Source organism: Crocuta crocuta, unplaced genomic scaffold (assembly GCF_008692635.1).
Source record: "Crocuta crocuta isolate KB4526 unplaced genomic scaffold, BGI_CrCroc_1.0 scaffold41, whole genome shotgun sequence".
Lineage (NCBI taxonomy): Eukaryota > Metazoa > Chordata > Mammalia > Carnivora > Hyaenidae > Crocuta > Crocuta crocuta.
In genome coordinates, this window is record NW_027529428.1 from 15,354,221 (window position 1) to 15,379,994 (window position 25,774).

Genomic DNA, 25,774 nt, shown 5'->3' on the forward strand with positions numbered 1-25,774 from the left:
TAAAGCTAAGTAAATGATGAATCAATGCCCGCAAAGCAGGAAAGAATGCCAGTTTCCCACTAAAAGTCGCAAAGTGTGATAAACCTATTTCCGTTAAGAAAACTGCTGGAGTTTTTACTGGGGGATTTCCCAGGCAAACAGAGGCAAAGATACATAAACCAGAAGTGGAAGGTAAGCACATTTCCTCTTAGTGTTTTTATGCTGCACACTAATGCAAACACAGTGCATAATTCAGGGCTGTTTCACGTCACCCTCCTCTCCAAACCCGATCGGAAGAGATAACCTTTCATACCCTTGCCCAGTCCAGTTGAGCTGGCAAAGGAATGGGCACACATCTGGTGGGAAGGGAAAGCCACAGACATGAGAAGGTCCACTTCATTGCTCAGCCACATAAAGTACTGTCACGTCCTTCCCCTTCCTCTCCCTCTTCCCTTCCAGGGTGATCTACATGATCAACCACTGTTGTTACTTAACAACAGCCTCTGGCTTCTAAACCTCAATCTCTCAGCGATGCCAATGTTGCCAGTCTTCACACTGTCACATGACACCGTCACATGCTAGGTGCTTCACCTGCTGTGGTCCGTTTAGTCTTAATTCCCCATGAGGTGCAAACAAAGGCTCCAAAGAGGGAAGGGACACCGCAGTCCCTAAGTGGTGCTCCTGAGGAGGAATGTGCTTGTTGAGGAGGAAAAGAGCAGGCAAGTCTCAAGTCTGGAAGGAACATTCTGCACAATGAATGTCTTGAGTTCTTCAGGAATTGTTAATGTCATGAAAGACAATGATGATGATGATGATGATGATGATGATGGTGACTTTTGAAAAGCTGGGGAACTTCATTAGATTCCAGAAGACTAAAACAAAATATGAGAACTGCAATCTTATTCAATCCCAGATCCAAAAATAAAGAGAGAAAAAAGAAACTCTAGCTATAAAGAATGTTATTTACACAATCGAGGAAATTTCATAGTGACTGCATGTTAGATAATGCTTTATTGATGTTAACTTTCCGGAGTGTGATAATTACATTGTGATTATGCAGGAGAAATGTCCTTCTTAGGAGATCTTTCCCGAAGTAATTAGGGTTAAAAGCTCAATGATATTCACAACAGTCTCTCAGAGGGTTTTGGAAGCAACAGGCAAGCAAACAAAGGATCTCTTGAGGCAGAAAAAGAAAGAGAGAAGAAAGAGACAGAAACAGAAGACGGCAAACTATTAACAGTGGGTGAAGATGGATGCAGGGTGTATAGGTGCTCATTGGACTATCCTGGCAAGGTTTCGTATGTTATCAATTTTCACAGGAGGGAATCACAAAAAATTAAAATTATGAAATGAGATAAAATATTAAAAAGAAACAAAGCCAAGCGGCAGGAACACCTACAGAATACAGTCAAACAGCTTTCTGGCATCAGGTGTCTGGGAGGTTGTTAATTCTAATAACGGCTAAGATATTTTTCTACATCTATTCTTTTTAGGCTGTACCAAAAGAAGATACGCATTCTCATATCTTGTATTCTCGTAAACAGTGATCATGAGTATTCATAGGAAGATGGGACGAAGGAGAGGAGGTCCCGAGAGATGGTTTCTTAGCTGCACTACCTTGTGGAGTATGGTTCTCAGCCAGGCAGAAGGAAATGAGAGGATGAGGAGCCCATGTCTAATATGATTTAAAACCCAGCTGTGGGGGAGGGGTGCTTGGGTGGCTCAGTTGGTTAAGTGTCCACCTCTTGATTTTGGCTCAAGTCATGATCTCGTGGTAGTGGGATCAAGCCCCATGTTGGGCTTGGTCCTGAGTATGGAGCCTGCTTGGGATTCTCTCTTTGTCCCTTTGCCCCTCCCCTGCTCATGCACACTCATTCTCTCTCTCCCTCAAAATAAATAAATAAATAAATAAATAAATAAATAAATAAATAAAATAGTAAATTAAAAAAAAAAAACCAAACTGAATATTACATAAAATGCTGAAATGGATAAGCTCATCTCAACCTTCAGAAATACATCAGACAACTGGCAGCACTGCCTGTCCCCAGTGTCCATGAGCTTAAGAGATGGTTACCATTTGTATTGTTCTGCTGATGGAGCCTGGAGGAGGAGGCTAGGAGCTGTTTGCACTTGACCACGTATGCAGAACAGTTCAGAGAAGTGTAACATCTTCTGATCCATATTTCTAACGACCAGACCCATTCACATGGGTGTTTTGCAGCCACCTCAAGTCCATTTATTACCATCCTTTCTCTTCCACACTCCCCTCTTCTGAACATTCCCTTTGCCTCTGTTAATGGCACACGTTTTCATCTGTGTCTAGAGGTGTGGCTCACAAATGAATCTGGCCCTTCTTCTCTACTCCATATATACGTTAATAATGAGCAGTTCTATCTCCTAAATAATAGCCTTGGATAAATTCTCCATCCTAACCATTTCACCTTAGTTCACGTCCTCACTCTTACTCACAAGAACTCCTGCAATAGCCCCTTTCTTGTTTTTCTTACCTCCTGTCCCTGCTCCCAGACTCAATTACTCTGCTGTCTGAGGTCCTTCTCTACAATGACAATCTGGTGTGTCTCTCTTCTCGTAGATAGGCTATGATGGTTCTTCACTTCCAGTAAGAGGCAAGTAATCCCTCAGCATAAGATATGTGTCTTCACACGGGCCAACCTACTCTTACCTGACGTCATCAGTCCTGTCCACTCTGGAGAATGGCACCTGAGCATGTGGGGACCTCCTTTCACGGGTGTCTTTGACCCTCTCGTGTCTTGCACGTGTTCCTCTGGCTGCCTCGGATGTGGCTCCCCATTTATCCATCTGGAAAGTCTGAATCTTCCTTCTGTGCCTAGATCACTCTTGCCCTCCCTCCCTGAGGCTGAGTTAGGGACACCCTCCTCTTCTGGCTCCTGTGGCATCACTATTCTATCATTTATCCAAAGAGCATTACTATACTTTGAAATCAGGTCTGTCCTTACCACTAAATTCGAAGGGCAGCACCATGTTTTAATAATCTTGGCATCTCCAGTGCTCGGAACAATGTCCGACATGTAGTATTCCACAGAAGTTTATGAAATGGACCGATGTATCATTAAGTGAAGAGTAGGCACACGTAAAAAAACTACATGGTTTATCAGACTTCAAAACACATATTCGAAAACTCATAGACCAGGCCAACACCAACGAAACCACAGATTGCTGGTGAAATCCCAGATTTCCAGGATTGAAAACCTTTGCTCTTGCTGCCTATTGGACCTGTTATTCTGTCCCCCAAACGCCTATGACCCCAGGACAGCACAGGGGTCCCCACAAGAACTTTTTTGTTTTTACCGTGAATGTCTGGGAGTAACCTCTATATAGGTCACTTCGAGGCTGCGGACGTGTGGAGAGGAAAACAAGAGAAGCTGCGTGCTGTCCACATCACTGGAGGGTTCAGAGGTCCACAGTTATGGACAGAGCATCAAGATTTTAAAAATTTCTCCCCCAAACTCTTTATGAGGAGAGTATCAACATAGAGTCTTCAGTGAACAGCCATTTTCTGGTCCCCGGCATAAAATCCTGTGCCCGTCAACGCTATACTCTCAGAGCTGATACTGATCTACGTGCTTAAGGCACCATCTTGCACCTAGAAGGCTTTGCAGACTGTGGGGACACTGCCTTAAAGTTGGGTCCCCAAAACAGGCTGGGAAAAGTGTGAAAGATGGAAATTCAGATATGTTTTCACAGCATTGGACACTTCTGTGCCTTCTCATTTTTTCCCCACGGAAAAGACAGGTAATGAGCTATTTGGTCGGCGTGCTTTTTGTATGTGTACTTTTAATATGTCCCCTCTGGATGACCTGACCCACCACCAATGGATGATTAACAAAATTCAGCAACTGTCACAGTGCTTCTCCACGCAGGGGACTTGAGTGGACACACCTACGAGAAGAGAGACGGATGGCCTTACCTGTCGGCGCCCGCATCCACGGCCGTGAGTGGGGGTAACTGGGGGGCAGGGTTGTGGGGGCTCCCCTGCGTGCTGTGTCCCGGAGAAGGGTGAGCGACAGCATGTGGGGCTGGCACGGCCCCGGCGGTGGCTGCGCTTCGGCTCGAGTGATTGCTGGAGAAGATGGAGGCTGAAATCAAGGAGAACAAGCATCAGACCACGTGTGTTTCAATGCCGAAGGCTGACAAAAAAATGTGATTTAGGGGCTTGCTCTCCTCTCGGTGGCTTTAAGGGGATGATTCCTGGCTCATTGGATCTACATAGCTTCTATTTTCACGGTGGAACAGACTCCCTGGCTAACGGGCCCTTCCTGCTGCCCGGGGAGCTCGTGTGCAACTCCACTTCAAGTTCACCGTTTGTCTCCTGAGTGCAGCCTTGCCTTCCCGCCAGCTCCCAGTGTGGACACCATAAAGTCGGTTGATTCTGTAATGTCTGCATCTGCGTGAGGGTCTCTGTATGAGCACTTTTCAGTCACGGGGATATGACAGGGGATAGAACACTTGGTCTGCTGACCCACAGGGGGCAAGACACAGGCTGTCTGCCTCTTCTCAAGGCTGCCACGAGCCTCTGTGGGTCGGGCTGGCTCCCTCTGTGTCCCTGATGAATCAAGGGTAACAGAATATCTCATTCTGGTCCTAGCCCAGGGCAGAATCCGACACTCTCTTAACCCCAGAGTCTCACTGAGCCGGCATTTCCCTAGCGGTGTGGTGGGTGGACACACTTAATCTTCATCAGTGATGAGCCGTGCCTGGCACCACAAACCATGAAATGGGGCCTCTGGGTGCAAAGGCTGGATTTCTTCCCACTGCTGCCCTATTATGACACAGAGGAGGAGATGCAGCTTCATCCATAGGGGCAGCCTAGCCTTTGAGAAGTGTACGTGACCCCAAACTTAAGCATGTGCCCATTTAGATCAGCTAATTGGTACGATGTCACAAAAGAGACGGGGCCTGTCACTTTTAGAATCTATCACCATCGCAGAGGCTCTCAGAGTCTGGGACCTACGCAGCAGACACCTCATCACTCTGCAATCAAACTAGCATCATTACGCTGACTCCCTTCAACTTCCTTCTCTATACAAATCGATGCTGAGCTTTCTACCCATCTCCACTCTTTTTGAACTTACTCTACTGATGTCAAAGAATAAATGGATCTAAAAAAAAACAGTAAAAGAAATCAGGTTCAGGATTAAGAAGCAGCAGCCACATAATCAGAGATTTGAGGGTTTAAAAGTTCAGGGAGCGATACTTTTAGACCAGTCACACTTTTCTCCAACCTCTTCAGGTTCAAATTAATACCCCAGATGACCCCACCCCCAAAAGCTTCATCCAATGGAACAAGAGTTCAAGTACCTAAAGGAATAGGTGAAGAAGGAGAATTACCATCTTTCCGCTCAAAAGCTACTGACAAGGGTGTAACGTGTGAAGGGTTTATTTCTGGTAAGTCAGCACTGTGCCAGGTTAACTCCTGTCCTCAGAAACGTGCTGCCTCCACAGCCCCCCAAGTTCTGAAGAGGGGGTGAGACTAGAAAGTGCTTACTAGCTCAGAAAGGCGCTGCACCGCCGTCTCCTGGTGCGTCAGCCTCCGGAAAAGTTGCACGTTTGCAAACTCGCTCGAGTCACCTTATGAATCACTACCCTCATTTGTGCTCAGCTCACTCAGGCAACCGCAATGCTGCTTGTGTTCCAAATAATAATTTTACCCAGGGGAGAAGGCTGTTCAGATTGACTGTGGCAACAGATTCAATGCTGGTGTTTGTCAGCACGGAGCTTAGTGTTTTATATACTATTCCAAAAACTAATGGAATAATAAGAGGTCACGGAGACACTGTGGAAACACAGCTGATTTTTTTTTTCCTGCCTTAGCGTAGACATGTGAGCTCTCCTATTTATTCTGCCGGAGCTGCTGAACGCGCCCATCGCTTCAGATCCCCTGGAGGTATTTCTGTATGTACGTGTATGTGTTCGTCACAAGGGAGGCAGAGCCCCTGCTGCTTCCAACCCTGTGGGCGACAGGGACGCTTGGTGCACAGTCTGTGCTCTACTCTGTGGCTCAACAGAAAATGTGGTGCTTCCCAGAGGTCTCCACTAGCCAAATCAGCTACATTTTTGCATTCGCTGCAGTGAAACAGGCTGGGGAATTTAGTACTATTTGCAGCCTGCACTGAAAGTTAGGCCTGGGTGGGGCCTCTCCTTCATCCAGCGGCCAGGACCAACCGCCTGCCATCCCTCTATCCATCTGTCTGTCCATCCGTCATCTAAACTCCATTATTTTCTCTAAAGGGCCTACTAAATGCTAGCCACTTATTATACGCAGGTCCCTAACCTTGAGGAGGCTGCGGTTTAGTGAGAGGAAGACGTCTCTATGCATCGATGCTACCCAAATGCTGAAAACCGCTAGTAGAGATCATGAAGTGGTGTGCCAAGTGCTTTAACACACCTTCTTACCTTTGGTCCCATGGTGTGCCCTACACTCTGGCCAAATCAAACAACTGGCCATGCCCCAAACAGTTTCAATGTTCAATATATCACAGCGACTTCTACTACTGTGCTCTTGACTATAATATCCTCTACTTATTTTAATACTTTTGCTCTGAATGCAGTTACCTGTGTTCCTCTGATTCCTCTCTCAGCAGCCAACTGTTACACAGGTATTTATGGAGTATGTATTGTGTGGTGACACCGAGCCAGGTCCCGGGACAGACTAGGGAACAGGACACCCTCGGTGCCTGCTGTCTCCAATGGTATCATTCATGTTTGTTGGAATAGACAAATACGAACACAATCTCAATGTCAGTGGAGTCCATCTGGGGCTCAAGGAGCAGGACAGGAACAGAAGGAAACATTCATCCACCCAATCCCGTTCCTGACTGGTCAAAGGTTGCCCTTGGGTGTCACTTCTCTCCTACCTCCAAGTAGGCACATGTCCCAGAGTGGCTAAAGCTCTCACAGATACCCAAGAGCAGAGCATCTGAGAAGGCCAATGGGCAGAATGCCAGAGACACATGGTACAGCTGAAGGGAGGTGCTTCTAAGTTCTATCTATCCGGTGCCAATGGTTTCTACAGCAGTGGCCGCCGGTAGGAACAGGTGGTGGAGGGGGTATGAGGGCGTGAGAGGTGTATGATACAGGGCAGAAGGCTCAGAAACATGCCCTCCAGCTGTGCTGAGGTCAAGTGCTGGCTGACCAACAGTCAAACACATATCAACAGCCCTTTCTTCTGCTGCTAAAGCTGGTGAATGGCACCGAAACAGGCAGGGACCCTTTGACTGGGGACCCCACAAGAAAAACAAGGGGGGTGCTTTGGGGTTCAATTTGAAGTCTGAATTTATCAAGTATACAGAATAGTTTCTTACGTTGGTTGTAAGAAATCGCCTCTGAGTAAACCAAAGCCCGTGACTTGCCTCTATTGCCTAACAGATGGGATGAGAAGTATGGGACAAAATCTCTCCTGGTGAGGTAGGGAACCTAGTAGAAGTTTCTAGTCCAGTGTCTACGCAGAGCCCTTTGTGTACAGTCCCGGACAATACTGCTGCTTGTGGATGCTGCCTGTGACCGCTGTAATGACCAGAGGCTTAGAGGAAGTGACACCAAAATGGCTTCCCAACATTTCACATACCCTTCTGATAAAATGGATAAAACTCTGGAATGAGATAACTGAGGCTCTTGTAGGATTGCCCTTGGCTTCTACCAGACATCCACATTTCTCAGTAATTGTCACTGTGCACAGGTAACGTCTCCTACTTATACTGACTTCTAGGAATTTCCAGCTCTATCAGTCATGTGTCCAGGCTGCCAACTTTGTATAGTCTAAGAATATCTTTCCTTCCTGCCTGCCTGCCTTCCTTCCTTCCTTCCTTCCCTCCTTCCTTCCTTCCCTCCCTCCCTTCCTTCTTTCCTTCCTTCCTTCCTTCCTTCTTTCTGAGACAATTTTCTAGCCCCCTACTCTACCTGAGGCAGGTGCTGGTCTCTCTTTAATGTCTGAAGTTGATATCTGCTGACTTTACACAGAATGTCCAAAATAGCACATGCTTTGCCAAGTGATTTTTTTAACCTCCAGAAGAAAATCTCCATGTGAGAGCACAAAAGTAAGGCCATTTAGAAAAGGAAATGTTTCCTTCCATACACACTCAACATGATTTTTTCCAACTCAGCCAATGGGGCATACAACTATTGATCAGAGCGTAAGGATGGGAAGTGATCCGTCTAGAATCCAGAGCAATATTAATAAAACTGTTGTGATCCGATCAGCTGGTGCACACAGGCTGCCCACGGGGGTGGCTTTCATTGTCCTGAGTCACCACAGGGGTTTGCGCTTTCAAGGCTGGAAGAGGGCTTTTAGGTGAATCTCCAGAAGGCACTGGTGACTGGCAGCTGGAATAAGTGAATAGGCCATGGCGGAGGAACATACTGTAAATTCTTATTGCTTTTGTGATTAAGAGATGGTAGACTCCCCAAGGAAATAAAAGCCTGGTGTTGAGATGACGTCTGTGAGCTCTGCCTTCAGCAGAGGACCAGAAGCTGGTCTCCCCACTCCTCTGGGTTCTCTCTCTGGAGCAGAGTTTACTAAAGTCTCCCCACCTGCTTTCTGTAGAGGGGGGCGCAGGTAAGTAGCCCAGCTGGGCTTTAGCGTTCTGACAAAGCAGCATGGGTTGATCTGTGAGGCGCCCAGATGCCCTCTCACCAGCTACTGCAACCAGGGCATTCGAGGCTTGAGCCTTTAACTAGCTCAGTTTAACCTGGGTTAATAAACAGCCCTCTCTCCATCCAAATGAAAACAATTAACTCTATCTCTATGGGTGCGGACAGGGCACCCTCGGGGATACGTAAGCTGCCATGTGTGAATGGAGGCAGGCAAGGAGAGGTACCGAAATGAGGCCAACTTGTTTCAGGCCCTGTTCCCAATGCCACACAAGGCTACCGTGGGCACTGCTTGGGGACTGTGCTTTCATCATTTTCGAGGGCAGGGAGGAAGACCTCCCTCGCCAGGCTGAGGTGTATTACAAACAGCCAGCTGGAGGGCATAGTCCTGTTCAAAGCTGTATGGGCAGTCAGAGCCCTACTTTTCAAGCTTCACCTCACACACAGGGCACCGGGTAGAATGCGGATTCGGATTCAGCAGGTCTTGGAGGCAGGGAGTGCTGAGGTTCTGAAATTTGCTCAAACTCCCAAAGTGCCTGCTGAGGCTGACCTGGGGGGCGCGCCTGGAGTTTCAGGCGCTAGACCCCATCTCAGCTGCGTTTCATCGTCTTGCTGTCCTACCCCTCAGAGCCAAGTAAACATTTACTGAGTAGACTGCAAACCCCTCCCTGGTTTACTGATGAGGAACTTGAGGCCTTACCGGGTTCCTGATTAGGGTACCTGGCCTAGGTCCCGAGGCTGGTCAGTAGTGGAGCTGAAGTCAAACCTCGGAACACAGATCTCAGACCATGTGGCCCTCACCACCCGATACTGCCTCTCAGATGTGGGATGGATTCTAGAGAAGGCCTCAGAGTGTCGATCCTGTCTCAGAACTCCTGCGCCCTCCATTTGCAAAGACCGGAGTCACTAGGCGTTTGGCCCTCATGTGCACAATGCACACGGCTGGCTTCAGCCACCAGCATGCTGGTTGGAATGCAAGTAGGATATTCCCTCTTCTGTTTCTGCTCAACCCGAGAGCACCGGAGTGACCTCAGCATTACGGCCGAGAGAAATTTTCCGGCTCTAAAAATTAACAGAGGTGACAAGTTAAGTAAATTATTTGGTTTGGAAAACAAACAGCTGGTAGGAAATGTGCTTTTCCCCAAATAAAGATTTCAGATGCCTGTCAGGGGCATATTGATCTGCAGGGAGGGGTTGTTCGTGAGCAATCAGATACATGTACCTGTTACCGCAGGGCGGTGGGCCGAGAGGCCACCCCCTCCGTCAGTCACGCACAAAAGCAGGTTTGCCGTGCAGATCTGTTGGGTCTGAGCTCTTGAGGTAAATGTGCATTTGGAGTCATGTGCGATTGCTTAAAAAGCCATTGCGCGGTTCTTCGTAGCGGGCCTGCCCTCAGAGGAAAGGGGGAATCAGTGTCACCCATGGACTGTGAATCCGCTTACAGCGAGTGCTGGAATGACGCTGCAGCCCCCAGACATGACAGTCAATGCCTGGTAGCTGGGGTCCAGAAGGGCGTGTGGGCTCACCACCCAGCTCTCCAGCAGTATTTCCGGGTCTGAGCCCAGAGGGCTTGGTGAAGCAATGAAACCAGGCTGAGTTGGCTTTCCCAGAGATATGAAAAAGAATTAGATTTCCATGCGAATGGGAATGCTGAGGTCAACCTTGTGTCTGCCTCCCCTCTCCAGTCCCCGCCCCCCAAGGGAGATTTGAACCTGGGAAGGATTGAGGAAACAGTTGAACTGTAATGGAAATGTTAAGTCCTTTGGCCTCACCAGAAGTTGGGCACTCGAGAAACAGTATCAGAGTGGTTATTAAGAGAACAAAGCGTGCACAGCAGGAGTCAGATGGACTTGAATCTGAGCTTTACCAATTCCCAGCAATGGGTCTTGGGCAAGTCACTGAACCTAAACTCAGTTCCTTCATCTTAAGTAAGCAGAATACGTCACAGTTTGATGATTAAAAACACTTAGCACGGTGCCTGGACTGTGTTTAAGTGCTCGATAAACCACTGTAGTTATTCTTTGGTTATCTCTGTTATTAGGACTATTCTTGTTGATAGGATGGGGAAAACAAAGGCTTATGATGCCCCCCAAATGATAAATCTCCAATCCAGTATGGCCTCTTACTGGAAGATGCAAATAAACTGTGGACTTGAGTTGTTTTAAAACACAAAAGAGTGTATGTACATCATCCTCTCTACTAATAAGCATTTTTTGTTCAAGCTTTCTAATGCAAGTGCTGTAAAGTATTCAAGGTCAGCAGAAAAATCCCCACAGGGTTAAAATGTTATGTTGTCCTTTATTTAACACGGGGTAAGACACACCTAAGAGTTACAACCCCTAATGCGTTTCAGTTTAAAAGACAAAGTCATTTTCATGCATGACTGCTCTTTGCTTCGTTAAGGAGTGAGAACGGGCTGTTACTAGAATGTCAACACAACCAGCCCTCTTGAAGCTTAGTGTATCTGGAAGTATTTTTACATTTTCAGTGCTTCTTTTTATTTGTTTCTCCAAGAGCATAAAGACGCAGCTGCGGTTAATTGTCAGGATTCAAAAAACACTTCCCTTCAGTCATTCTGGAGAAAACAAGCAATGTTGGGGGGGGTGGTGGGAGCTTGGCTCCCCGACAGTGAAAATCTGGGCCCTGATACCTCCATGGTTCTTTGCATTTCGCCAAGGAACGATTTAATTGCTCTTATGACCCAAGTTCACAAACCAGGGAGGATTTTCCAGCAAGGAAAAGGGCCCGTCAACTGGAGAATGACAGAGTTGCCTTGGTGACTCCTTGCCTGTGGCCCAAGACTAGAGGGGACCTCTTTCTCTCCCCTCCCCACTGTGCAGGGCATTCTCCCTCCCTCTCACCCCTCCTGGGGGTGGGGAGGGCCAGGGGCTTCCTTCTACATTCCAGTGGCATTAGGGAAGCGGAGCTTCTTAAGGGTTCACACAGCTATCTCTATAATCTTTCTCTCCTCCTGGAGGCATGAATAATTTTAATATTGCCAATCCCTAAAAATCTATTCTTTCTCGCCTGTCTTTCTTCCCCCCTCCCTCTTTGCAGTGTGGAGTATCATTATCCGCAGTACTGATAAGAGGATAATGAAACAATCCTTTCTCAACCGGCTCAGGTGGCTGTCAGACTAAAATGACACCATCCGCACATCCTTGACATGCTACCCCAAGCTAATTGATGGCAAACAATGGTAACTGTCACCTGTGCACTAAGACAAAGAAAACACACTCGTGTCACCTGATGGGAGAGCTACCTGGCAACCGAAGAACAAACGTGTTAGAAAGACGTTCCATTAAGGCAAGAGAGGGTACATCTCTGAAGAACATGCCTATTAACTTTGAGCTTAAGAGCGCTGCTGTTCACTGGGGAGCAGAAATAAATAAGGTAAAATGAGAATTTATTGATGTCTGGACAGTTACATGAATATTCACATTCTCTTACAAATAGATATTCCCACATGAGCTCCAAACTTCTATACCGGCTGCCCAATTACATTTCCACATCATGCAGCTGGATTTACAGCCAGGGAAGAAGTTATTAGTATTGGGGAAGAGGACACATGCTTACATGCCTTTCTGGAAGGCACTGCGATACAACGAGAAGATAATGGCTGACGTCATTCACGCAGATGCCAAAGGTTACCGTCAAACATTCTGAAATACCAGGTGCAATTAACTGCATGTAGGAAAGGCTCCTGAAACATCTGCATTTCAGAACAAAGACGTTTTGTTACAAGTAGAATGGCATCTTCTGGCAGCTCTCTCAGCTTCTCCGGGACCAACATTTCAGGCGGCCCCTCTTGGGTCCTTCCAGACAATGAATGACTTATCTAACCTCAAATCTCTAACCTTATCTTTCTCCCCTTCACCTCCCAACCCACTTACCCACTCACGGAGAGTCAGCTACACAGCAAGTCAGTAAGACAGTGTGAACAAGGAGTACACTGTGAGAAATCCGGTATTGCTGCTGTGTGTTACGTCACCCCCCACTTTGAACAGAGGAGGAGAGCAGTGAGGAAGAAGAAAGATGGAACGGGTATGGACAACCATTTCTGGAAGCTCTTCCAGGAGCGTTCTCTATGTACATTTTTGGAATAAAGTGTGATTTGGCCACAAAAACCCATTTTAGTAAAAAATACTTGGTTCTCTAGCCCCTCATTGCTTATCCCTTAGCTACCTCCTACCTGTACCTCGACCCCAAAAAAGATTTCCTCCCTTTTAGACGCTACCCAGACAACCCCACCCACTCCACTTCCATGAGATTTCTGAAATCGTTTTACAGAGAAGGCTTCGTGGAAACAGATATGAAGCACATATAGCCAATCCAATTAGTAACACAATGTTTTCTAGCCAACTCAAGGGCTGATTTACCAACCCCGAGCTCTTCCAAGAGACCGCTCCCTTCCCCTGCTCAGTAACATGGAGTCATAATAGCCCTTTCGGGGAATTTAGGAACCACAGTCTGCAATGACCACCGGGCCTGGGCAAAAATGCACAGATGAGGAAGGTGGTTTTGGTGTGACTCCAGGGAATCCCCTTTCCTCCTTTTCTACAACTTGACCACAAAGGCCTGAATGATTTTCCGACTTCTCCTTCGGGTGCCCAGCTTTACGTCCTAGATTACCCTCAGTGTAGATAGACTCTGATAAGTCATTGACATGTTACCATGAATTATGCCCACTTACAACCTTTCTTAAGGAACTTACAGGCTTTTCTCTACCTTTGGAATGCAGTGTTCAGTCCTGGGTTTGTATGAATTTCAAGCATCCTTACTGTTGGGTAGAAAGTGTATTTTGAGGAAGCAAGCACACTCCCTAGTCTTCATCTTTCAAAATTTTGCTTTTCCCCTGGGCATTAATGTGTATGTCTACAAGAAGCCTGAATCTTAGAAAACATACTTCTAGATATTCGAGGGTTTAAGCCTCTTCTCTTTTTAGGAAAAACCAGACCTTAGTAGAATTTAACTGTGACAGCTGTCTGTGATGTCCCTGTCAGTCCTGGGCTCTCCATAACCAGAACTGAGTCCTGCCTGTCTTCTGGCAGCTTCTTCCGAAGCTGTGGCTACATTAGTGAGGACTTCACTCCCACCATGGCCCAAAGTTACCTCTGCAGACAGCTGCTTACAATGGGAAGACTTTAACAGTAGTAATGCCATTTGGGAGCCCCTACATTTGGGCTTCCTCAGACTATCTGGGGGCAGCACAACCGGTTTGGATCCCTTCAACTGAAAGGGCTCTGCTGCGTGACCTGTTTTAAATATTGGATCTTATACAAATCATTGCAAACCCATGGGCTAGAAGACTACTCAGGTATTTGCTAAATCAAAAATACTCTGGTGATCAAAAAGCCTACGTGTATTGGCAGACTTTTAAAACAAAATGTGATTGAACACATGGAAACCACAAGCTTCCTTGATTTCAGTCAGTCATTGACGAATGTCCTAGATGTAGGTAGAAAGCAGAATTTGGCAATGTGTTCTGTAAAGGGCCAGAGACTAAGTATTTCAGGCACTGCTAGCAAAAGGCAATGTCCTCAATTCTTTGAGCAACTATTCTCACCTAAAAGCTAACAGTCTTTTTTACATTTTACATTTAAAAATCTTAACAACATCCTTCACTCTCAGGCCATGCAATCGAAGAGGAGGCAGGCGGCCATATTTGGCCCATGGTATAATAGATGATCTGTTGCATGTTAACTACTAAGAACCATCATGAAAAGACTGTGGAACTATTTTTGAATTATGGAAACTAAATTTGAGAGAAGCAATTCATCAGAATCATTTTCTAGACACCTTAGAGTATATTTTGATACACACTGCACGGCCTGGACAGTCTATTTACAAAACGCCATCAGGAAGGACCAAGGCTATGCCTCAGCAAGGCCAACCCAAAGTTGGTGTAAAACTGCAGTGATTAAGGCCATCAGTCCTACTTTCCCTTCTGTCATCTACCTCACCCTCACCAATCCACCGCTGAGCAAGTTTGCTTCTTAACCCAGCACCCTGGTACTCTGCATGACCGGCCCGTGTGTGCTTCCACTCTTCATAGCAACAAAAACAAAAAGTCTAAGTTAGGGACACCTGGGTGGCTCGGTCAGTTAAGCGTCTGACTTTGGCTCAGGTCATGATCTCACGGCTCGTGAGGTCAAGCCCCGTGTTGGGCTCTGTGCTGACAGCTCAGAGCCTGGAGCCTGTTTTGGATTCTGTGTCTCCCTCTCTCTGCTGCTTTCCTGCTCATGCTCTGTCTCCGTCCCTCAAAAATAAATCAAGGTTAAAAAAATTTATAAAGATCTCAAAATGAGTCTTAAAATATGGGAGTTCTGCATCCTTAATCTTGACTTGAATTCTTCTCAAAAGGAACACTTTATCTCAAGGACAGTGATTTCTAAACTCCAAGGGGCAGCACCCAGGACTAAAAGGAATGGAGAGGAGGCATTCTGGTCTCCAGCACAGATGTGGACTCAGTCTAGGGATCATTCTCTATGTGTTTAAGCAAAGAGGGAGGAAAAGAGAAAGGAACATCTGCCAGCTACCCAACAGAAGAGTTGGGTACACTCTTCTGTGTGTTCTCTCTTAATTCCGGTTTCAGTCCTAGGCTGCCACTATTCTTACCACCGGTTTAGAGAAGAGGAGAGGTAGCCTCCCCAGAGTGGAGAGCCAGGACGGGAGCTCACATCCAGCTCTGTGTTCCTCCTGCCAGAGCGCACTACCTCTAAAACATAAACGTGAACAGAAAACACACCACATTTGAATTAAAAGAATTAATACTTATCAAGACACAGTTTTGACACTGTGATTTCAGAGGCACCGCCACTCAAGTATTGGGCTTCTGATACCAATTCGTTTTTCTTGAGAGACCTACAGTGCATTTCCTTAACTTAGAAAATGTTATGTGAAGTGCTGAACAAATACATGTGAAGAACTTTATTTCAGTTTTTCTTTTAACCTACTCAGAATGCCGATCAAATTCCCAAGTTGTTCAGGCTTCCATGTTTTCCCCATTTCTTAAATGGGAGTGATGGGTAATTTCTGGCACCTGTTCCCTGTCTGCTTTACAGAACTATAACATATATTGCCCTCATATATGGATAAAAGCAACAATAATCACTAATAGATGCTGAACACTTGCTATGTGCTAAGTACTATTGCAAGCACTCTGCCTGTCATTTAATCCAGCAATTGACCTCAGTAAGAGAGAAATAAATTTTAATTGGAGAAGAAGGAACATGCCCACTTATAAATGTTCCATTTGAGCATATACTGACTACATAGATGGTCAGAGGTGTTGTAAAAAAAAAAAAAAAAACCAAAAAAACATGGCAATGATATGACTTAAGAAAGAGATACTAGGGGTGCCTGGGTGGCTTAGTTGGTTAAGTGTTTGATTCTTGATTTCAGCTCAGGTCATGATCTCACGTTTCATGAGTTTGAGCCTCACGTTGAGCTCTGTGCTGATAGCATTGTGCCTGCTTGGGATTCTCTCTCTCCCTCTCTCTCTGCCTCAACCCCTGCTTGCACTCTCTCTATCTCTCAAAAGAAATAAACTTTTAAAAAGAAAAAAAAAAGAGACATACTCAATATTGCCCATCCTTACATTTGTACAGATAAATATGGCCCCAAACTGCCTTAGCACTTCGGAACTGTGGACGTTAGATCATTACCTTATGATCAGAACATCTTCAGGGGCAGCTAACGCATTACAGTTTTCATGAAGTGCATCCATGTCTCAGAAAAATGTGACTAGCGTCCATGTGGGCCAGTGTGAAGAACAAGGTCCTATGGGTGTTGATGACAGTCTTTCCTCTTTTCCTTTGAAGAGTGTACCAACAGGCCACTTTCTGCAGCCCTTTCCAGAAGGCAGAAATAAAACTTTCCCAAAATCCCCAGGGAAAGGTTGCAGTGAAGATGATAAATTTTAGCTTTTTAGGGTGCGACTGGGCGTTAACAGAGCTGCTGGACAGAGCGGAAGCCAAGACAAGAGCAGCTAAGTTCACGAAGAGAGCCCAGGGCTGGAGTCGAAGAAGTAAGGCCAAGATAGCAGCTAGACATGGTGTCATGAAACTGAAGCTAGCACAGCCTTGAAATGTAGTGGGAAAACTGAGTTAAAATGCTAAGAAGGAAGCTGTAACTTTCTGAGGAGTCAATGCGAGCTATTAAGGCGGCCTTGATGGTGTGAGCCACGGCCAGGGCACCTGAGTGGGACAGATCATTCTCTGACAATATCGAGGAAGACACAATAAAGGCAGTCTTCAGAGACATGACCGTTGGCCGCCTGAGACGAGTCATTTCCACAATTACTCTCTTTATTCAGTGCCTGCAAGATGCTTTCTTATTACTGTTAACAGTAAAACATGGCCAATAACGTCCAAGCTAATTCAGTAATGTCCTTCACTTTTGAGTTATATTCTATTCACATTTATTTTCAGGGCCAAGACAAGCGTAAAGAAATGAACTCTCACTGTGACTACAAGCACCCTGAAAAGGCCTGCTTTCCCTTTTTCTTAACTCTTCACACGAAAAAGACGTATCTACCTATTCTTCTCTTTCCTTGGAAGGTTCAGTCGAAGCAGAAGGTGAGAACTTCAGACCCAGAAGTTGGGACCAAGACTCTCTAGCTGCAAAGCTAATGAGCTCCTCATTCCAGGAATTCTACCCTAAATTCTCAGTCTTGCCATCTGCATCCATTTCCTAAGACCTGTTTGTGGGTACACCTCGAAGTAAACGCAAACTTTCCTTCTCACAGCCATTGTCAATGCCAGCAAAATAACACAAAATGAGAAAAGAAGAAATAATAGTATAAAGACAACCAAGACTTTGTTCACAGGATAAAGCGATAACCAATCTAATGTCATGACGTTCCTTTCCTCCACGAGGTGTGGAAATATTTTTGCTCATATACACACACACGAAATTTTACAGTGAAAACCTGTACATATTATAAACTGAAAAATTCAGCTAATCATGCATGAAAAACTAACATTGATACAAGGGAGTAAGTGGATATGGAAAACTGAAGCACCAAATTAAGCAGTTTGCAAATATATAAAGTCATAAACAGTAGCCTGCATACATACAAATGTGCCCTGTGCTGGCTGGGAATCAGAATTTTAATTTTCTTCAGTTGAGTAGTTATAAGATCTCACTCTTAATCAAAATATAAGTAATGCCATTATAACACGGGTGGGGGAGACAAGCTTAATATCCATTGATAGATTTTCCGTAATGAGAAAAAGAAATGTATACGGCGGGGCAATGTTTTTCCACTATACGATTCAGTTTTACTATCTTTGTTAAGTATTTGATGCTAAGTTCCAGAGAAGCATTATTCTATTTATCACTGCAAATATACGGCATATCAGCTATAACATTAAACCGTCTTTTGTGGACAGATTTCCATCATATGGTTTTCACGTGTAAATTTTAAAATTGTTATTTTTTAAAGTTTCGCCTTTATTGACATACAACTGACATATAAGATTGTAAGGTATTTCCAACTATACATCGTGGTGATTTGGTATATGATCTATACATCGTGAGAGGTTCCCCCCCATTTAGTTAATTATGGGCAATTCTTATTGTAACTCCCACCAGTCAAAACTAAGACGGTGTTCTGCTACAACCCTCCTCCCCCATTTTATGATCCAGAGTGGTAGTTTTCAAGGTGTTGTTCCTGGATGAGCAGGACCCAGAATCGCCTGAGAGTTTGTTAAAAATCCCTGGCAGAAATGCAAATTCTTGGGACTAGCTCAGAGCTACTGAATCAGAAAGTCTGGGGGTGGGGCTCAGTAATCTGCATTTTCACGGGTCTTCCAGGTGATCCAATACACATGAACAGACTGGCTCAGGGCCAGGGAAGGCGAAATCTATAGGTTAAAACTATCAGCGCCTGCAACAGAGAGGAGTGAAGCTTGCTCCTACCCTTACTGATTTTCCAATCCAACGTGGTAGATGAACCGCAGATGTGCGGGATGTTAAGAACAATACAATAGTTTGACGAGCAGTTCAGAGCAGCATCAGACGAGATGTGGAAAAGGCATTGCCAAACGTTTCCCTTTAAATCACCTCTGGAGCCCCAGTGTCCACCTTCCATCCACTGCTGGGCCCAAGTTGTTCTGTTACCTTTTCACCTCTGGTGAATTCTAAGCAAATCATTGCTTTTGAAGATCATGTAAGTAATATCTATTACCTTTTTAAAAAATGCTCTATGCCTGTTTTTATATAGATCATGTTATTTGATCTTTGCAATTCTGTAAAGTTTAACCTGTTGGGAAATTTGTGTGTCAATTCGGGGCCTTCTGATAAAGTCCCTAAGTCAAAAACCACTTTTTGAGAGTAGACCATATTAGGCCCTTGCATATTAAATTATTTCTAGCCCCTCCAATTCTGCAAGCTGGACCAAGATAGCAAATATATTCAGTCTAAGAATACAGAAAAGGTATTAAAACATATACCATAAAATTACATTAAAATGCAACATTAACTATTTCATGAAGTATGTTAAATCTTGCATGGATTTCATATGGTGCTATTTATTACAAAATGTGATGATATTGTGAGTGGGAAGGCTTCATTTCCCATAATAAGGGTGAGCAGAAGGGAATGACAATACAGGACGTCAAAAACTCCTGCCCTAAAAAGTCTATTTTTCCTTCAACAATTTGTACAATATCTGGGCATCGCACTTACATATCCTCCTGAAAAAAATCTAACGTTACATTCAAAATTTTTAAAATTCAACAGTTCTTGCAAATTTTAAAACATGATTATTTTATAACTCGGTATGAGCAGTAGCAATAAACTCCCACCATTCTTCAACATTCCCTTGTTCTGGCTGCATTAGCTTCTCACTTTGTGGGTGGTTTCCATGGGACTCAAACATCTCAACCACACTGGCCTCTACGATGTCTTCATTGCTCAGGCCAATTGCAAGGACCATGTTTTATTGAATCTGTAGTACAGTGTTGATCTGGAAGGAGCCAGAAGCTTTGTGACCACCTACGGTACAGATCACCTGCCGATACAGCATTCTTTGTCAGTGAACAGACTCTCAGCCAAGAGCAGGCTGTCTGTGGTGGAGCAGACTCACTATGTGTACGTTCATCTGCTTCATTAGTTCATCGAGGAAGCTGATGAGACCTTCTTCACAGGCATTAAGCCTCGGCAGTGGCATTCAACCCCTTGATCTACTGGCTGTGAAATCCTTCTCCGTCAGATTATCCCAGAAATTACATAAATTTATAGGCTAGCCTGGAGCACTATCTAGCTCCCTAGGACACAGAACTCCTGAACCAAAGGGCAGAAGATGAGAGGGAGCCATCATGAGAACTGCTCGTCATTGTCCTGGCCTTCCCATTAGGTCACAAGATTGCTCTCAGGTTAGCTCGGGATCGGGTCTAGGGAGCCCCGGGATTTTTGGGTAGGAGGCAAGTAAACACCTCAATTTAAAGCAGTCCTCGGTGTGGCCTCAAGTGATATTTTGGCCGCTTGAACCCAGGGTACCGTTTCCTTCCATGGAAATAAAAGTCCTTTCAGGCAATCCTTTCTAACCAAATTCTGTCTTAGCAACTGAAAGCGCTGTCTCAGTAAGGGAAGCAACGTGTCAGGAGGCCTATAAGATTTGAGGTGTCCGAACCGCCACCTTCCCTGTCCTTACTCCTCTGAAAACCATCCCTCTCTTGGAATTGCACAAACTGTGGATTGCTAAGCCAGTACAAAGGTCCACTTCCAGACCATGACTTCTTCAAACTATGAGTCCTCACTCTCATGGCTTCTGGAAGATCTTGGTGCTCACTGCTAAACTGCTTCTGATCGTACATCCATACTGTATTCAACAGGTTCCCCTCACAAAATTTTTCTGATTAATCAATTTACTAGCACTTAGAAGTATAAGTGCTTGACAATCACTAAACAAATATTTTCTCCACTCTGTGAACAGAACGTAAAAGGAAGGGCTCCAAGCGCTTTCACTGTTTAACCGAGTCTTAATCTTTGTCAAATTCCCTTAACACTTTGGAATTTACACTGAACAAACTGATGAACAGCCTCAGTTTCCTTTGGCATTTTTCACCGTTTGGCTCCTCTCCACAGATCCGTAGCACAGGTTTGAACCTGGTAGGAACGTGTACTCCTGGCACGTACATTTCTAGCACTTTTTTTAAAGGAAGGATTAACACTTTCCTTGTGTGGTTTTCCATCCTGCTTTGTTCTGCTCTGGGTTTGCTGTGTATTCAGCAAAACAGAAGCCTTCATCAACATTTCAAAAGAGCAAGGACAAAGGAAGTAAAGGAGGACCCAGGGAGACAGGCATGAAGGCAGAGGCAGGGCACATCAACTTTCACAGTTGTGCGCTAAGTCCGGGAGCAGAATTCCAAGAACACAGTTAACGCAGGACGGTCACCTGCCTGTTCCACACGTTTCCAGAGTCACAGAAAATTCAAGTCACTCTGAAGAAGCTATGTTGACACTGTGGGAGCTTGGGTTCCTTTGCCCATCATGGGAGCTTGCCCGCCGCGGCTGGGTGCTCAAAGTGGGGAGCTCATCATCGTTTTGAAGACCAAATGCAGAAAAGGGTCAGGAGGCAAAAATGGAACTCTGTCTGGAGGGACAAAGCCGGTTCAACATAAATCTTTTAAAAAAAACTTTAACTACACTGCCAGACATACAAAACACACACCAAGACAAACGTGACTCCTCTGTTTTGAATGTGAGCCACATATTATATGCTACACACGGCAAAGGTACTCATGTTTTCCACAGATAGGGACCCTGGCTTCCCAAACCCATTTCCAAGTTAAATGTAGTAAGACTAGCCCATTACCATAAACTCTCTATATTACATGCCCACTTTTCCATTGATTCTGGTTATATCTGACTCTTAACTATTGGGTTTCAGGTCTTGAGTAAGGTCAGAGAATTCTAGACTGAAGGACTAGGGAAATGCTGTGTCGGCTGTCGTAAATTGATTGCTAATTTAATGTGCTAGAATAAATGTTCCTGTATCAAATATTTGGCAAATCAAACAGACATATGTGCAAACAAACACGAGTCACGTTTTTTCATGTATATATCTAATACAAAATATTTATACGAGTTGATAACACTGTACTCTGGTGTATTTCATGTGTGTCTATGTACCTGTAGCCGAACCGTCTGTAAGATGGGGACTGCCCCTCAGATCTCCGAGGGTCTCTAAAAGCAGAGGCTTTGTCTTCTCTAAAAGAAAGGACCCAGAGCAACTGATAAAGTGCCACCACCAACGGGACAACATTACGAATGTCCTGATGACGGACCCTCTCTAAGTATTTGCGTAACACCCTTTGCCCTTAAGTTGGATCAACTGAGAACTGTCCAGTTAAAAAAACTTTCTACAAACATGGCTTTTCCTAGCCTACAGTCATGCATCAGTAGGTTCTTAACTCTTTACGGCTTACGAGTACTTTCAAAAAGGAAAAAAAACAACAACCCAGTTTGCTGCCAAAGCCTGGCCCCAGAGTCAGATGGGGGTGGCTGTGGGACCTGCGATCCACAGATAATAGATAATCCCCACTGTCTGGAAGGTGGAAGGGGCGGGGGGGGAAACCTTTGCTTTCATACTCATAGCACGACAGCAAGGGCTTTCCACGTGTGAGGATGACGGCCAGTCATGTCTGCAAAGGTACATAATCGTTACAGAGAGTGGAAAATGCACAAAATTGCGGGCGAACAAAGTCAACGGAGAAAAATAACTTCCTTATTGCATATTAATCCTTCCTTATTTTTCATTACGTAGATGAAATTTTCCAAATATGGAGTCAGCTATTATTCAAGCCCAGGCGGGAGGACCCTGGGCTGGGAGGGCCATCCCATCCCCCCATGCCAGGGGTCCACAAACCATTCTCACAGGGCGGCTTACTCATGTGAAATTCTTCTGAGAGACCTGCGGCTTCCTTTTGAAATGCAAACATGACAATAACCGGTCCATTAAGAAATCCACATGTAGCCTGTTACTTGCTTATGGGGGAAGCTTTTCCTTTGGGTCTAAATCAAGTTAATCAATTTAAGATACCTGGGAAAGCCGGGTGCCCTGGACTTTTGGCAGAAGTCCAGAACTAAAAGAGCTAATGCATTATTTTACTGTGTTTCTTTATGAGAAAAAACGGCCTGCTGCCAGCTCAGCTCAAGAATCAGATGGGGAGCAGGGGTGTCGGGGGGGGGCAATGTGTAGCCCCTGGATAAGGCGAGATACAGATGATCTTAGGAGAATTTTTCTCATGTGAGTGTTCCCTTTGACCAGAGCGAAGGATCCTTAGCTGGATCGTTGCCGCGGCCTTGGCTGGCCCTCGTTACCTGGATAGAGGTCAGGTCCGGGCCCGGGGGAGCATCCCACCGCGCCATCAGCTGTGGCGTCTCGCGGGGAAGTGGCCGAGGGCAGGGGCTGCACCGTGAGGCAGTCCGTGAGCAGGTCGGGATGTAGCTCTGTGCTGGACCGCAGCTGGGAGAAGAAAACAGAAGACAGGTGAGAAAGGAAAGCCGTTCCTTGGACTACTTCCCCGGAAAGGCATCGTGCCCTAAGGTTCAATGTGATGCAGTTCAGCTCACGAGTATTTATTGAACAGCAACAACCGTGGGTCAGTCATTGGGCTTAACAGAGAGTCAACAGATCGGTGACTTCTCCAGGGCTGATACCACCTTGCAGGTGATTCCGGAAAAGGACGCAGCTAGAGGCAGATTTGACTTCAGTCTTTGAGGTGTCTACTTCTGGGAACCCAGCTTCCTATTATATTTCCGTTTATTTGCTCTTTATCTTATCAGAACTTGTGGTGGTAACAGGAACAGGTTCAAGTATATTTGGTCCAGATTGGAAGTGCTTTTAAAACACAGAGGTACGACCAAGAAAATATCTCAGAGATAATGGAGAAAAACGTCCATTGTAATTTGGTGCCTACAGATTTTACATGAGGAGACAATACATAGGTTAAATTTTAAAATATTACAGAGCACGATTCAAAGCAAAACTAACGTCACTAGCAGCAATAAAAGCCCAGCAGTCCGTTGCCCGTGCACACGTGTGAACACACACACACGTGTGCGCACCCACATACACAATAACCCACTCCAATTTAGATCTTCATTTAATCACAACAACAAAATGCGTCTTCATATATTAAAGAGTTACATGTTAAAAAAAAAGCAAATAATTTTAAGACTAAGGAATAGGTGAAAAGTTATCTGATCTTATGAAAAAGAATTCTGTGAGTATAATTTGAATGGGGGAAAAAATCTCAAGAAGTTTACCTACAGAAAAATATAAACCTATAAAGACAAAAACCTTAAAAATAAAGAACTGCATTTGTTACTGATACTGCAAATAGCGTCTTCTGTGTTTAAAGAGAGCATATGAATTGATTTTGCCTTTATCAGGACAGAACTAAACCTTCAGATCTAGGGCTGGAGTACACTAACTCACCCAACGAGTATGTATGGAGCATCAGATGCTCGTCTAGGCTCTGGGAATACTGATGTATAGAGCTTCTACTCTAAAGGGGAAGCAGACAGTGAACCTGTAAAGTACACGATGATGTCAGGGGGCGCTTATACTGTGGGGAAGAGCAAAACGCAGAGAAGGGAGAAGCTGTGGATAGGAGGGACGGCGACCTTAGGTGGAGGGGGTGGGGAGCCTCTTGAAGAGGGCTCCGGAAAGGAGCCTGGAAAAGAGAGGGACTGAGCCCTGCAGATATGTCCTGGGGCGCCTGGATCAGTAGAGAAGAGTAAGACTGGGGCGGCACCAGCTTGGGTCTTGGAGAAGAGAAATGAGATGGAACCAGAGATGTGAGTGAGGAGAGACGGGGTACGTTTACTAGACCAGGAAAGGGCCTTCCAGATCATTTAAGGCTCTTAAACATTCTCTAGTCCAGAAATTACCGAATGAGTGAGGCAGGAGGCACACAGAGATCGCCTCACGTGCAGCCTTTGATAGGAAGAAAACGTGTGAAAAAGAGAACTACAGGGGCGCCTGGTTGGCTCAGCCCATTAAGCTTCTGACTTTGGCCTCAGGTCATGACCTCGCAGTTTGTGAGTTCAAGCCCTGCATTCGGCTCTGTGCTGAGAGCTCAGAGCCTGGAGCCTGCTTCGGATTCTGTGTCTCCCTCTCTCTCTCTGCACCTCCACTGCTTGCACTCTGTTTCTCTCTCAAAAAGAAACACACATTAAAAAATTTAAAAAAACAAACTATAAATGAGAACATAAAAATGGTCAGTATACTTGGAAAGAAAGGCACTGTCAAAACTTTTAAAAAACTTATCAAACTAACAAAAACATTAAAGAAGTAGCAGTGGTAGTGAGACTACAGTGAGAGGCATTCATAAGCACTGTTGATAGGAGTGTATACTGGCACCAACTTTCTAGATGGTATCTGGGAATCTAGATGGTATCTGGGAATACTTCTTTAAGATCCCTAATTGAAACCATTTGATCTTAGAATGTGTCTTAAGGAAACAGCCACAGAGGTGAAGATTTATACCTAATGTTCTAATAGTACAGAGCATTATTTATGGTAAAACCCATAACCAGGGAACGTTATTTACATGCCCACAACTAGGGTTAATAAATGATCCTACCTCCGTTTGATGGAATATTATGCAAGCGTTAAGCTGATGTTCATGAAGATAAAAGCAAAACACAAAACTATATATACAAAATGATCATTCGCAAAATGCACAGACAAAATACCCTAAGAAAATATTATAAAATCCAGTATTAATACTTAGTTTTGTTCCCAGCAGCAATAGTATGAATTAATTTCCTCTGTTAAAAAATTTTTTTTAAATGTTTATTTATTTTTGAGAGAGAGAGAGAGAGAGTGCAAGCAGGGGAGGGGTACAGAGAGAGGGGGAGACATAGAATCTCAAGCAGGCTCCAGGCTCTGAGCTGTCAGCACAGAGCTCAATGCGGGGCTTGAACTAACCAACTGTGAGATCATGACCTGAGCCGAAGTCAGCAGTTTAACCGACTGAGTCACCCAGGCGCCCCTTCTCTGTTTTGTTTTTCCTTTAATCGTTTCCCCGCTTTCCAAATTTTCTACATTCCGACGATGTGCTGGAGCTGGCTTGCACCAATCCAAGAGTGCTGTTCATGTGTATCTTTCCCAAACTGTCCATGCGACGATATCAACCTGAGAGCCTGA

At 45.0% G+C, this 25,774-nt stretch overlaps 1 protein-coding gene across 1 annotated transcript in view; it reads right to left on the reverse strand.

Annotated features, from left to right (window-relative positions):
• The window catches only part of GLIS3 (GLIS family zinc finger 3), a 438,239-nt gene that overhangs the window by 40,576 nt on the left and 371,889 nt on the right, over positions 1-25,774 (reverse strand). The window contains 2 exon segments of the mRNA XM_077759313.1: positions 3,929-4,097; positions 22,939-23,083. Of these exon segments, the coding sequence (XP_077615439.1) occupies positions 3,929-4,097; positions 22,939-23,083 (314 nt within the window).